We start from the raw sequence: 13,598 nt of genomic DNA, 5'->3' as shown, positions 1-13,598 counted from the left end.
TGTGTGTGTGTGTGTGTGTGTGCTGGCAAGACCAAAGAGCTGTCAAAGGACACCAGAAACAAAATTGTGGACCTGCACCAGGCTGGGAAGACTTAATCTGCAATAGGTAAGCAGCTTGGTGTGAAGAAATCAATGTGGGAGCAATTATAGAAGAGACATACAAGACCACTGATAATCTCCCTCGATCTGAGGCTCCACGCAAGATCTCACCCCGTGGGGTCAAAATGATCACAACCATCAGTAACACACTACGCCGCCAGGGACTCAAATCCTGCAGTGCCAGACGTGTCCCCATGCTTAAGCCAGTACATGTCCAGGCCCGTCTGAAGTTTGCTAGAGAGCATTTAGATGTTCCAGAAGAGGATTGGGAGAAAGTCATATGGTCAAAATAGCGTGTTTGGAGGAGAAAGAATGCTGAGTTGCATCCAAAGAACACCATACCTACTGTGAAACATGGGGGTGGAAACATCATGCTTTGGGGCTGTTTTTCTGCAAAGGGACCAGGACGACTGATCCGTGCAAAGGAAAGAATGAATGTATCGTGAGATTTTGAGTGACAACCTCCTTCCATCAGCAAGGGCATTGAAGATGAAACGTGGCTGGGTCTTTCAGCATGACAATGATCCCAAACACACCGCCCGGGCAACGAAGGAGTGGCTTCGTAAGAAGCATTTCAAGGTCCTGGAGTGGCCTAGCCAGTCTCCAGATCTCAACCAGATCGAAAGTCTTTGGAGGGAGTTGAAAGTCCCTGTTGCCCAGCGACAGCCCAAAAACATCACTGCTCTAGAGGAGATCTGCATGGAGGAATGGGCCAAAATGTGTGTGAAAACCTTGTGAAGACTTACAGAAAACGTTTGACCTCTGTCATTGCCAACAAAGGGTATATAACAAAGTATTGAGATTAACTTTTGTTATTGACCAAATATTTATTTTCCACCATAATTTGCAAATAAATTCTTTAAAAATCTTTTTTTTTCATTTTGTCTCTCATAGTTGAGGTATACCTAGGATGAAAATTACAGGCCTCTCTCATCTTTTTAAGTGGGAGAACTTGCACAATTGGTGGCTGACTAAATACTTTTTTGCCCCACTGTATATGTGACAATTTATAAACATGACTACATACTTTAAACTTACCTGCTATAATAATCTCAGAAAATGTAGGTATGATTATAAAGTTACTGTCCAAATAAAGTGTTACCATTATTTATTCCTTAGTTTACAAGATAGTAGGATAAGTATTTATTTACATTTGACTTCATCTGCCAAAAGGAAGAGCTATCCGTCACCGTGGCGACTATTCCTCCATCGTGCTGTGTGACAGACGTTACGCTCGACCTGCGACGCTCTCTAAACTCCCAGAGTGGATCAAAGAGCGCACCAGCACACACACCACCTTTGGCCCTGCTTTTGCTGCCTTACGGAAGGTGAGGGCAAGTGTCCGCTCTCAAACAACTTTATCGTGACTCAAACATATTCCAATGTTGTCTTTGTATATTCTTCTTTCCTAGTTCTTCCTGGAGAAGAAGCAGAAGCAGGTGTAGTGTCACCTACAGACAGCTTAGACGTTTCCAAAGACCGAGGTTAGGAGGAACTCCCGGGAAACCCAGTGTAACAGCAAGCGGTCACTGAGCGAATGAAATGTTCTAATAAAACAATATTGAGAGAAAATAAGGGACCCTCTTTGATAAGTTGCGTAACAAAATATGTTGTTGTTGCTAACAGCTTGAGGCCATCAGACCTCTGAATGCTCCTGGCTTGAATTCAAAGGTCAACCAGGAAGACAGTTTGATCCAACTTGATTTATTTTACGTTTCATATCCTATCAATTTCTTGTGCTCTGTCTTGGCTAGCTCATGTCTCTGCTTTAGAGAAATTACGACCATTTCGAGAAGGATGAATACAAGTATATGATGGCACACTGTAGACAAAGAGACATTTATCATACGACTCGGGTAATTAAGTCGTTCAATGTCTTGAATTCAGCCTTGAATATTTAAAGCGTTCGATGTTAAATGTTACTCAACGCAGAAATTACGTTTATTAAAGGTTGAGATGTTAGTAAAAAGGTTCGATGATTTGAGTGAGTGTTATAATAATATTTGCTTGTGAATTATGTGTTACAATGAATATGATTATCAATAAGTTGTTTTTATTTGCTTTCAGATATTGTTTTGTTTACTCTTGAAAAATATATTAATAATTTAAAGGAAATGTTTAGTTACGTTAATTTAATGTTAAGGTGTTGATGAAATGGTTCGATGAATTTAAAAGCATTCTTTTATCTCCTTTTTAATGTTATGAAAATATTTTACAATGAACATTATCAATAAACTGCTTTATTATTGGAGTTTTAGTCGTTTTAGTTTGTTTTCCATGGACAAATCAATGCACTTATCGTTATGAAGCCAATTATTGGCCATTTACACTAAAAGCTTCTGTTAGCATCACAACTTTTTTGTATAATAGGTGATGTAGGAACATGTAAGACCTTTGAATAGAACAAATTATTCAGGACTATCAAATGCTTTCATTATCAGTGTTCATTGTCCTTCAGGTTATGCTTCCCAGTCATCATCATCTGTGGTAGCATGTGGGGAAGGAAGTGGTGGGATGACATCTGACATCCTGGCAAAAGCACCCCCGGCCCCAGCGGGCGCGTCGCTCGACTCCCCCCCCGCTGGCCCCTTCCCAGAGATACCTTCAGAGGGAACAGGACACATTATTGACTGCATGCCGCTCCACCCACCTGTCCCAGTATTATCCCATATGTCATTCTAAGCCTGGGATCCTTACCTTTCCTTCGCATGGCAAGTTTGTTGAAGAGATCCGACATAAAGTCTCCACCACTAGATGCCGCTGCCACCGCTGTGAGACAAAGACAGCCAGTTACTAAATAATCATACAATCAGTATTTCTTTTAAATCATTATTTGGAAAATAAAATAATAATAAATAAATAATTTATTATTATAATAAATTCCCCAGTGCTGCACTTCAAAGTGGAGGACATGATTAAAGCAGGACTTGTTATCTACTTAATCGGTATAAGCAGCTCTCTAAATATGAAATGTTAGGTCATAACCTGGCCAAGATATGCAGACAATTTAAAATATGACTGTAACCATCTTAGCCTTTTAATGAGGTTACCATTTAAAAAGTCAAGGTCGCAAAGCAATGGACCGTGTCATCATAACCTTGTGAGATAAAAACAGAAACTCTGCCATGCTCAGTGCTCTGTGATGCATTGTGTAAACTCATGGTTGAATGCTAACTAGCGCCTGGTCACGTTGTGCTTTGATTGCATGACTTTCTCATCATTGTTAGAGCTGTATCATGTAGCAGTAAATAAAACATGAGCAGAACCCCATCCCCACTCAAACAATCAGACACCTTGCTCTTGCTCCTTCTGTTTCTTCTTCTCCATCTTGCGCTCTTTAATGTCTCGTAACTTGGCTTTGCCAATGCCTCCGGCGTTGCGGATGGATTCGAGGAGATTTGCACGTCCGTCTGGCGGCTCGACCACCTTGGAGGGAGTACCGGCCACAGGGCCTGCAGCTAGAGGAGACAGGAGGGGGGGCGGGATCTGGGTTTATGCCACTTAATGTCAAAGATAATACAAAGTAGGAGATTGAATAGGGAGTCTGTGTGAGTGTGTAAGCGAGGACTGGAGGCAAACCTGAACTTGACGTCCGAGAGGCTTTTGTGGGGCTGTCAACAGGAGGGGGGGGCAGTGGAGGTGGAGGGAGGAGGGGGGAGCTCCTGCAGGAATGGCTGGGGGGCAGGCTCAGGAGGAGGGGGAGGTGGTGGAGGAGGTGGAACATTAGGTTGGAGGTGAAATCCTGGAAGAGAAAGAGAACTAAATCAGCTTTTAAACAGTACACTGTTTGTAAATAGAGTCTAAACCACAGAATGAAGGAGCAGGTTCAACACCCGTCAATCACGTCGGTTAAGTGTGTATCGGGGGGGGAGGGGGAAGCACATAGATTTAAGGCACCTCTTTATAACCGGATTTGAATCAGAAACAGGTTTATTACCAGGTAGGTTGACACGTATGAGGAATTTGACTTGGTGTCGTGGTGCATACACAAAAATAAAAAACACAGATAGAGAACTATTTTAACAAATCTATTATAACATAAAAAAATAATAAAAAATATAGCAGTATTTACATTGAAATAGAATGAAGTAAAATATAACTTTTGATATCTTAAATGTGAGTGCTCCAGTAGATTTTGGACAACGTCTCTGAAGTATTTCACAAAAGTGTGTGTGTGTGTGTGTGTGTGTGTGTGTGTGTGTGTGTGTGTGTGTGTGTGTGTGTGTGTGTGTGTGTGTGTGTGTGTGTGTGTGTGTACCATGTGCGTCGCTCTCCTCAGAGAAGCTGGGCAGATCAGGGATGTTTTGTGTGGGTCCTGACGGGGCAAAGCCTGGCCCCAGGTCTGCGCTGTAGGACAGGTCGTCTGCGATGCCTGGCAGGTCAGGCAGGTAGGACGGCACGTCTATCTCCGGCACCTGGCCCAGGTCTGGCACATAGAAGTAGGACTCTGCCGTCTGTCAAAGAACAAATATAAGTTTAGAGACAACATTTCTTAATTGAATGATTACTAATCTTCATATTAAATGTGTATTTGAGTTGGAGGAACCTGTCTCTCCAGCTGCTGTCCCTCCGTGATGGACAGCGGTGCGTCAAACGGTTTTGCTTCTTTTTCCGTTTCCAGTGTTGTGTGTGTTTTTGTCACTGCTCCCGCCAGAGGATCAAGGAATACATACTTCTTATATCTATAAAAGCACACAAATCCCAAAATGTGAAGAAAAGATTAAACCATAATCTGTGTTTACAGTTAGCATCTGTGTCTGTGTGTGGACTCACAAGTTCTCTGTGGTATTAAAAAGCAACAGGGAGCTGACGGAGGAGATGTTTCGTGGCAGACTGCCCAGGCCCTCTTCTGTCTCATCCTCAGACCTCTTCTTCTTGTTCACACACACTGGGAAATACATCAATTTCTCCTGAAAGGAAGATATGGTGAATGAGAGGCAGATCTGTAACCAAGTATTGAGTATCGCAAATCACAAATGCCAAAGTGCTTCTGCACTCACACGCGCGGGACATTGGTTCTGTGGGATTTTGAATCATGCATTTCTGCACTAGAGAAACATGTCAGAAGTGTTTACGTTTCTCCCTGGTCCCTCTCACATGCACACACAAAAACATAACACTTGCTAGACCAAGCAGAAGAGCAGAAAATATCGCTTTTTTTGTAAGTTTCCAGAGAAGGTAAAGGAAAAACTGTGGTGTTCACTATAAAAAAAATGCAGGAGCATGGGCGAGGCCGGCCACACACGCACACACGCACCACGCACGCAGCCCTCCTCTGCCATGACAACGGACCCGTAAAAAGAATCTGTCCTGGCCTGAAAATGGTCTCCAAAACTGCAAGGCTAAATGCCCATTAAGGCCAATGTAACATTATATTAAGTGGATGTCAATTGGTTGTTTAAATTGGTGTGAAATTGAGACTGACATGGATTTAAGCTTATTAGTAATATGGATACTGCTAATCATGAGATCATGTATGGTTAGTTAGCATAACAACAACATAGTATATCATTTGCCATGTCCATAGAAACACAAAAATGTGAATCATACTTTATAACTGGATTGTGTAATTTGTTTTTGACATTGTATCCAGACCAGGCTTGTGTTAGGCATTCCTGCAAAAGATGGTCATTAAGGCTATTTCTCCATTCATTTGGCCATTAAACTACATCACTGTGGCCTCCACAGTGGACATTGGAAACAGTGCTTATGGATCATCATAAAAAGTGAGTGCCTCGCATTCATATGATAAAGAAAAGACTGGTTGGGGACCAGCTCTTAACTTCTGCACAAATACTGATGGGGTCATGTTTGCCCTACAGTCTACATAAATATGGAGGATTTAAAACTTCCGCTGCAATCCCTCCTTTCCTCGTTTGACCCACGCGAGAGCTGTGTCATTATTCTCAGCAGTAAGATAAAAGCCATGTAAATGGAAATTAATCATGCATCTATTTATCCCTTTTTTGAACCCACAGTTTTAGCAGAGTATAAAGGCCCCATTGCTATTAGGCAAGCACACACTTTCTTGTCTTTTGTATTAGTTATATAACTATGGCGTGTGGGCTTCAGGACATGGGAAGTAGAACCCAGAAACGTAGGTTCTTATAACAAGTAACATTTTGTAATTGTTGGATTAGTGTGGTGTAATTAGCAGTTTAATGAATGTATCTCACCTGCAAAGCCTTCTCATCAAAGGGTCGCAGTTTATTCTGTATCCTGTGTCGAGGGCGAGTTTGTGAGGAGGGGTCTACAGCTTCAATGAAGATAGATGTGTAATCCTGAAGTCGATCTGGGGCCGGGTATTTGGCACTGGAGAAAACCTTTATAAACAAAAAACAGATGATATAAAAAACATACACAGGGCTAATTAATGCTTTCAATGAGCCTTACTTTGTCTCTATCATAGTTGCCATATACACAGAGGCCTGACAGAGTGGGGATGCTGTGTTACCTTGGTGGCCTTCTTGCTGCCTTTGATCTTGTCGACGCGGGCCTGAGCCAGCCTGATCCGGTCAGTGACGCTCTGCAGCTGCCGGCGGTTCCTCTCTACACTGTCTGACACCCTGGAAGCAACACACACATATACCAACATAATTATGGACAAACATACACTGAGGGAATTATGTCGGAGACCATATTACATAATCCAATATAGGGCATAACTTGAGAGTAATCCACAATTCCTTCTTTGCAGGGTGCTGAATCACAATTATTATTTTTGTAAAATGTGCATTTAATGAAGTGCAAGTATTACACAGCTCTTCCTCCATCAATCCTTTAATTACTAACACATCATCTTTAAAAAGGTTATATTGGCAAAACATTTATGGTATTAAATGTCACTCTTTTCATGAGATTACAGGAGACACTTCCTGTATTTTCAAGGTACCAGAAAGGACCATCTGCTAATAAACAGATGCTGTGGCTTAGAATATGGATTTGACTATCAAATTCAAATTACCGCATTTTTCTGTCCTTCAATACTTTCAACAAATGCTACTTTTTGTGATATCGACAACCTTTTTGATTGCTGAGTGAGTGAGTGAGTGATTGAGTGAGCAAGTGAATGAGTGTACCTTTTGAATATATCTGTAGAGATGGTCTCTAAGTAGAGTAATGCATCTGCTATCTGATGGACGGCTTCCTCTCTCCTCAGGTCGGGCTGGATGAGAGGCACTGAGTACACCTGGCCCTCCAGGCAGTGTTTCTGGGTCATCCTAGAGAGAACACAGGAAAAAGGTTTATGATAAAAAACAAGGCTGTGTGCACTGCGAACAGACATACTTTGATCGTGGATTTGGGATGCAATTATGGCATTATTCAAAAAAGTAAAGCCAACATTTGATGTTTCTATGATTATAGAAAAACTGGAAGAGAACTGGGTAATTGTGATAGTCAAAGAGTCAGTCAACTTGTTTACAATGATGGTCAGTTGTAGAATGTTACCAAGTACATTTACTGAAGAACTGTACATAAGTAAGTACAAATTAGAAGTAAATTGATTTCACTACACCTCAGAAGAAAATACTTTTCTACATACTCCACTAAATGTATGCGGCATCCATCCCCTTTCTGTCCAGTGAAACCATGTATCTCCTGTGTTGATTCTGAATGTTTAAGATTAAAGAATAAAGCATTCCTTCATGGATGCAGAATATCCTTCTACTTCTCAAGTTATATTGAAGAAAAAGCATATGCAATCTGGCGCTTTTCCACTGAAAGTTTGGTTTAGAAAGCTAAAAAACTGGCCTGTTTTTCTGCTGATTTGGTTTTGCTTTTGAAAAAGCAGCTGTTAAGTTTTCATCAGACAGTGCTATAACAAACACATGATAATATTATAGACTATGACGCATTGCTGTATATTGAAGTACCCAATGGTAGCCTATATAAAATAAGTTAAAATCGGCCCAACCGTAAACATCTTTATCAATGAAATGCAAAATAAATGCAGCAGTAAATAACCCCAAAACATTTCATATAAAAGTAAAACAATAGAAGGGACGATTTTACTGCACAATTACATATTTTAATTTAAGATAATTTTGCTGATACATCTTTAACTAAAATACGCGTTTGATTGCAGGATTATTTAACTTTCGCATTATGGTATTAGTACTTTCACTCATGATAAGGATCTGAAGACTTCTTCCACAGCTGGTGATGCTTGTTCCAGCCAAACTAACCTGTCATTAGGTTATTTAGCGTGAAATAACTCTCTTCCCGACCTCATCTGACTCTCACATGACCATGCAAGACAACTGCATCAACGTAATAAGGCTCTGAGGATTTGTTTCTTTTTAATTTGTACGTTGGCTCAAAAATATCCCTGGTAGCAGTTTATGGTCAAATCAACAGCTAACAGATAATAAACCCACATTTAGGCTGGTTTAAACAAAGATATTCCACATCATAATAACACAAGCCAGAGGAAAGCCTGTCCATGCTAAAGACAGAGTCGCTTTAAAACACATCACATTTAATGACATGTTATACTGAAAAATGCAGTCGGATGGAAACTTCTGTCTTACCTGACCATGAGTGTTGTTTAAGTGTTTATAGTTACAGATTTAATTTAATAAGAAGCCGTTCGGCTTTCGGTTCTAGCATCCGAGGTACCGTTTGGCAAAACAACGGTCTGTACTTCCGCATTTCTGTGACGTGTCACCTGGTCACCACGCGGAAGTTGCCTTCAGGTTCTCTGAGAAAAGTCTGTTTTCTGAAGCACCTCAACGACTTGAATGATATGAGATGTTGGCTAAAACAAATGTGCTCTTCAGATTTAAGATAAGAGAAACAACTACAACAGCAAAAACAACAAGCCTCAAGAACAAACGAATTATTATTTGATCATACTTTTTATGCGTAACATAAATATAGCTTTAAGCAGTTTAGTCCATAAAGGTTGTGTAGAATTTGAAAAAAAACATACCAAAAAATAAACAAGTAAAGATGTTTTTAACAGTTACCCGGCTCAGAAAAGTACATGTTGAATCCCCCTGTACAGCCTATAGAGTGCGTACTTGCTCTGTAAGTTTCTCGTGCAAGTGCGTAATGACGCATCGGTCTTCCAGTGCTTCACCTCCCCTCCTCCCTCCTGTCACATCTGGATCTGGCTCCTCTCATCAGCACCACTCAGCGCAGTGGGAGAGAGAAAGAGAGAGAGAGGAAGGGAGGGAAACGACCGGAGAAGCGGAGGCTAGCTCGGTCGGCGCAGCTTTATCCACACCCGAGCAGAATCAAGGAGAGGAGAGCGGAAAGACATCTCACCTTCTCATCGGCACTCACGGATATTTTTGCATCTCCTCTGTCCTTCATCTGTCAGTCCAGCTTTCTTTTTTCTTCTGCTTCTCTTCCCTTCTCTTGTCTTGGGTATGATGATGAGCTCGAGTCTGCTGGAAAACCCTGTGCAGGCGATTCTGTACCTGCGCGAGCTCACCACCATCGTCCAGAACCAGCAGAGTCTCATCCAGACGCAGCGCTCCCGGATAGAGGAGCTGGACCGGCGGGTGGACGAGCTTATCGGCGAGAACAGGCACCTGCGGGACGTCAGGGTACAGCAGCATCCTTACCATCACCACCATAACCATCATCATCCCGACCCCAGCTGCCTTCATCAACACCACCACCCTACGGACCCCCAGCTCAACACGGGTACGGAGTCTCTGTCGGACCACGAGGCTGAACCAGCACAGGACGACGTTGCTCCGGAGGTCGACTCGTCGCCTTCCCAACCTATGGACCCTGGGGAAATGCAGCTGGTCCCGGCCGACCCGTCCACGGCTTCCCCGGATGAAAGTGACCCAGAAAACGGCGGAAGTTTCCAAAGCTGCCGCTCGTTGGTTCCGATGACCCCTACAACCCTTTGTCAATCCCTCTCAAGGAAATCAGAGTGAGTAGAGATTATGAGCTTGTTTTCATATATTTGTGTCGGTCCTAAAATAGTCAATTACAGAATATAGCTATGAAAGGTAAATATGAATGTTAAAATCTCCTCTGGTATTGAATTAGCTTAGTATTGACCTCAAAGTTAGGCTAAATCAGCCTGTCTTGAATTCTTCAGAATAGCCAATTTGTGTAGCATCCGTCAAAAACTGTTTAATGTTGAGGGTGCACGCGTGTGCGCGTGTCCTGCAGATTGAGAGGCGTTTAATTAAGGGAGAAGGCGCTTGCAAATTTCCAATTTTCAGCTATGAGTCGCGACTAAGGACTGTGCCAGAAGAGGAAGACGTTGATTATTAAAATGAGAAACTGGATCACGATCACTGGAACATTACATAACAAACAGCTGTAGGCCTGTGTGTGTGTGTGTGTGTGTGTGTGTGTGTGTGTGTGTGTGTGTGTGTGTGTGTGTGTGTGTGTGTGTGTGTGTGTGTGTGTGTGTGGGGGGTGTGTGTGTGTGTGTGTGTGTGTGTGTGTGTGTGTGTGTGTGTGTGTGTGTGTGTGTGTGTGTGTGTGTGTGTGTGTGTGTGTGTGTGTGTGTGTGTGTGTGTGTGTGTGTGTGTGTGTGTGTGTGTGTGTGTGTGTGTGTGTGTGTGTGTGTGTGTGTGTGTGTGTGTGTGCTGGAAACATTTACTGCACAGTGTGGTCAATGTCAGCTCGAGACAGGAGAACAGCTTCACGTGCGATGATGAGACACCGCGAGACGCTGTCCATGGCGCTGCTGCTGGTTTCTCTATTACTGCACGGGCGCTGTGAACTCTCACGGGACCTCTGGGCCTTGATGTTGCTGTACTATGATACACACACGCACGCGCGCGCGCGACACACGCACACACACACACACACACCCTGCTTGACACCAGAGCCTCATAGTATATCAGTACATCACCTAATGAGAGGAAACCCATCTTTTTCTCGTTCTGAGTGCATGCTTGTGTGTTCAGCTCATAAGTCGTATCCCAGCAGGAGTCCTGATTGGTCTCTCTGGGACCCCACCCCCACTGAGGGAGTAACACAAAACAGAGAAGGAGTTGAGAGGAGCAGAGGAGTGCAGAAGGGGAGACATTAAAAAAAAGGAGTTGTTGATATTGATCATGCAGTGAGTGATTCACCCAGCAACGCATTGCATTTCCTGCTCGGTAGTAGTGTGTGTTTGCATGTATGTGTGTGTGTGTGTGTGTGTGTGTGTGTGTGTGTGTGTGTGTGTGTGTGTGTGTGTGTGTGTGTGTGTGTGTGTGTGTGTGTGTGTGCGCCTGTGTGTGTGAATACGGTGCCTGTTGCTCTCTTCTAGCCTTGCATTAAACCTGAGCCTGAGTCGAACTCTCTTGAGAGTAACTATTTGTTATTAGTTTGACAGGAATCAGTGTAACACCACTGCTTTTTGATTCAAATGAGTTAAACCGGTGAGGAAGGAATTACAATAAACTAATTGTTATTTGAAAGCTGGAGGCAGAAAACAGCAGAGGCCTCCACCAGTTGACCCTGCAGCAGTGTCGGCTATTAAATGGTCTTCTTGCTCCTGCAGCAGCTGATTGTGTGTCCTTGAATGCAACCTTACATCCTCACCTTCGAAGTGATTTTAAGTCGCTCCGGATAAGACAAGTAGATTAACACCTGTTTTGCTTCTGGCAGGCCAGACAAGTGAGGGGGAGTTAAGGCTTCACTTGCATTTATAGAGGATTCACCTTCCTGTCATTGCCTGCTGCAAGATCAGCAGATCTGCTTTTCCTGTTGTCAGCCACTTATGTGTCAGCATTATATTGTGCTACAAACTGTATGTGGGTTTTCTGGGCCTTTGTTTACCTTTGAACATCTCATATTTCATTGAATGCATTTATCTGAATGTATGTCTAACTATAGAGCCCTGTTGTATTTGCCCTGCAGATAAATGACTTGTGGGCTACGTAGGGTTGGCTCTGAGTATGCTTGTGCACTTTGTGTTGTTGTCAGTGTAGTCAGTGCATGTGTATGTGTCCTATGGGGAGGTGGTTGGGGGGTGGGGGGGCACAGGATCCTCTCCTCCTCTCATTCTCTGTCTCTTTCCAGCTGAGCCTCCTATCTGCCCCACTTAGCCCATGGAGCGAACGGTAATCAGCCATTCTCAGGAGAGAGAAAGCCAGAGAAATATAAAGGGAGCGAGATGCACGCTCAGTCTTTGTCTTTGATGGAGCCCTTGGAGGTGTCGAGAGGAAGGAGCTGGAGGCTGACATTGGAGTGGACCTGTGAAAAGGAAGGAGTTGAGAGAGATTGGAGAAAAAGAGTGAGAGAGTTACAGGGATGGACCAAAACAAAGATAATAAAAGGGTGCATTTGAGGTAGCTGTCTCTCCAGTTTATCTATATTGCTGGTGGACAGATAGGTAGATTGGACAACAGAGGGATAGGCTGTGGCGCAGTGGGCGGTGCACACAACTTACACACTGCTTTGAATAGAAATGGAGCCGATCTTTTTCAACATAACGTTTAAAGTACTCTTAAAAGAACTGGACAAAGAAGAGGGATTGTGAGAGGGAGGCCGCGACACAGAGAGGGAGAGAGAGAACATGGGCCGACAGCAGGAGACATGTACTGTTAAAATATTCACCTGTTATCTTTGTAAGCGTCTCTGGAGGCGGTGGCCTTCATGTGTGTGTCTTGTAGACAGATGATGAACAGACCCATTGATTGTGTGTGTGTGTGTGTGTGTGTGTGTGTGTGTGTGTGTGTGTGTGTGTGTGTGTGTGTGTGTGTGTGTGTGTGTGTGTGTGTGTGTGTGTGTGTGTGTGTACTAAGGGACCCCAGCAGTTTGGCCTTTTCCTCAGGGCAAATGTTTTCTATGAGCCTGGCAAAACAATTCAGCGTCATACTGATTGGACAGTGATACACTTTGCATGTTCAGTGCTTTTAGCGAAGTTAATTAATTGTAATTCTTTCTCTTCTGTCAACCAACATCAGATGCACATCAGATAACATTTAGTGTGACCTTAAGACCCCCAAAACTGGCAACACATTGACATTTATATATATAAAAACAATTAGTTTGTATATGTAATGTTATGAAGAAGAGATTAGATTAAAGATATGCTTTAAATCAGACTTTTGCCATCATAATGGATTATTTATTCTATCAAAAAGTGCAATAAAGACCTATTATGTGCTGATCAAGAAACTAAAAGTAACATTGAACAAATATTTAAGGGGGCCAGATTATGCAGAGGTTCTGTTTTCATATTAATATTTGTGCCTCTACTGTGGCATGTTTGCATGCTTTAATGCTCTTTATTTTTCTCATCCAGCCTGTGTTGCAGCACCTTTTCACCCTCTGTCTGAAACCAGAGCCCAGTCTGCTCTGATTGGTTAACTGGCCGACTCTGTTGTGATTGGGCAACCACTTAGAGATGTCCCGCCTCTTAACCTATCATGTACATTGTGTTGGAGCGCTAACCAATAGAGGAGCAAGTGTTACTTAGTGATGTCACTATGTAACAGAAGTAAACAAAGGATACCAATCGTGGGGTTCCAGGCAGGGGTGTGGGAGAGAAACTCCCTCAGGACGGAACACAGGGATTTTAGCCTTTG

General features: G+C 42.9%; 2 protein-coding genes across 2 annotated transcripts in view; one reads left to right on the top strand and one right to left on the bottom strand.

The window, feature by feature from the left end:
• Positions 1-2,165, top strand: part of ddx11 (DEAD/H (Asp-Glu-Ala-Asp/His) box helicase 11) — a 10,112-nt gene extending 7,947 nt beyond the window's left edge. Inside the window, exons 27-28 of the mRNA XM_010785239.1 lie at positions 1,273-1,427; positions 1,512-2,165. Coding sequence (XP_010783541.1) covers positions 1,273-1,427; positions 1,512-1,544 — 188 coding nt within the window. The 3' untranslated portion in view covers positions 1,545-2,165. The remainder of the gene's footprint in view (positions 1-1,272; positions 1,428-1,511) is intronic.
• Positions 1,784-8,748, bottom strand: wash1 (WAS protein family homolog 1). The gene is given in 12 exon segments (XM_010785241.1): positions 1,784-2,701; positions 2,797-2,868; positions 3,393-3,557; positions 3,679-3,754; positions 3,756-3,841; positions 4,358-4,553; positions 4,646-4,781; positions 4,873-5,009; positions 6,276-6,422; positions 6,554-6,665; positions 7,179-7,319; positions 8,631-8,748. Coding segments are annotated over 12 exon segments (1,419 nt in total). The 5' UTR covers positions 8,639-8,748; the 3' UTR covers positions 1,784-2,558.
• Between the last annotated feature and the right edge of the window lie 4,850 nt (positions 8,749-13,598).

This window comes from Notothenia coriiceps, unplaced genomic scaffold (genome assembly GCF_000735185.1).
Source record: "Notothenia coriiceps isolate Sejong01 unplaced genomic scaffold, NC01 NC01_scaffold00027460, whole genome shotgun sequence".
In the NCBI taxonomy this organism is placed as follows: Eukaryota; Metazoa; Chordata; class Actinopteri; order Perciformes; family Nototheniidae; genus Notothenia; species Notothenia coriiceps.
Note: the sequence above shows the minus strand (reverse complement) of the source record. Positions and strands in the feature narration are given on the sequence as shown.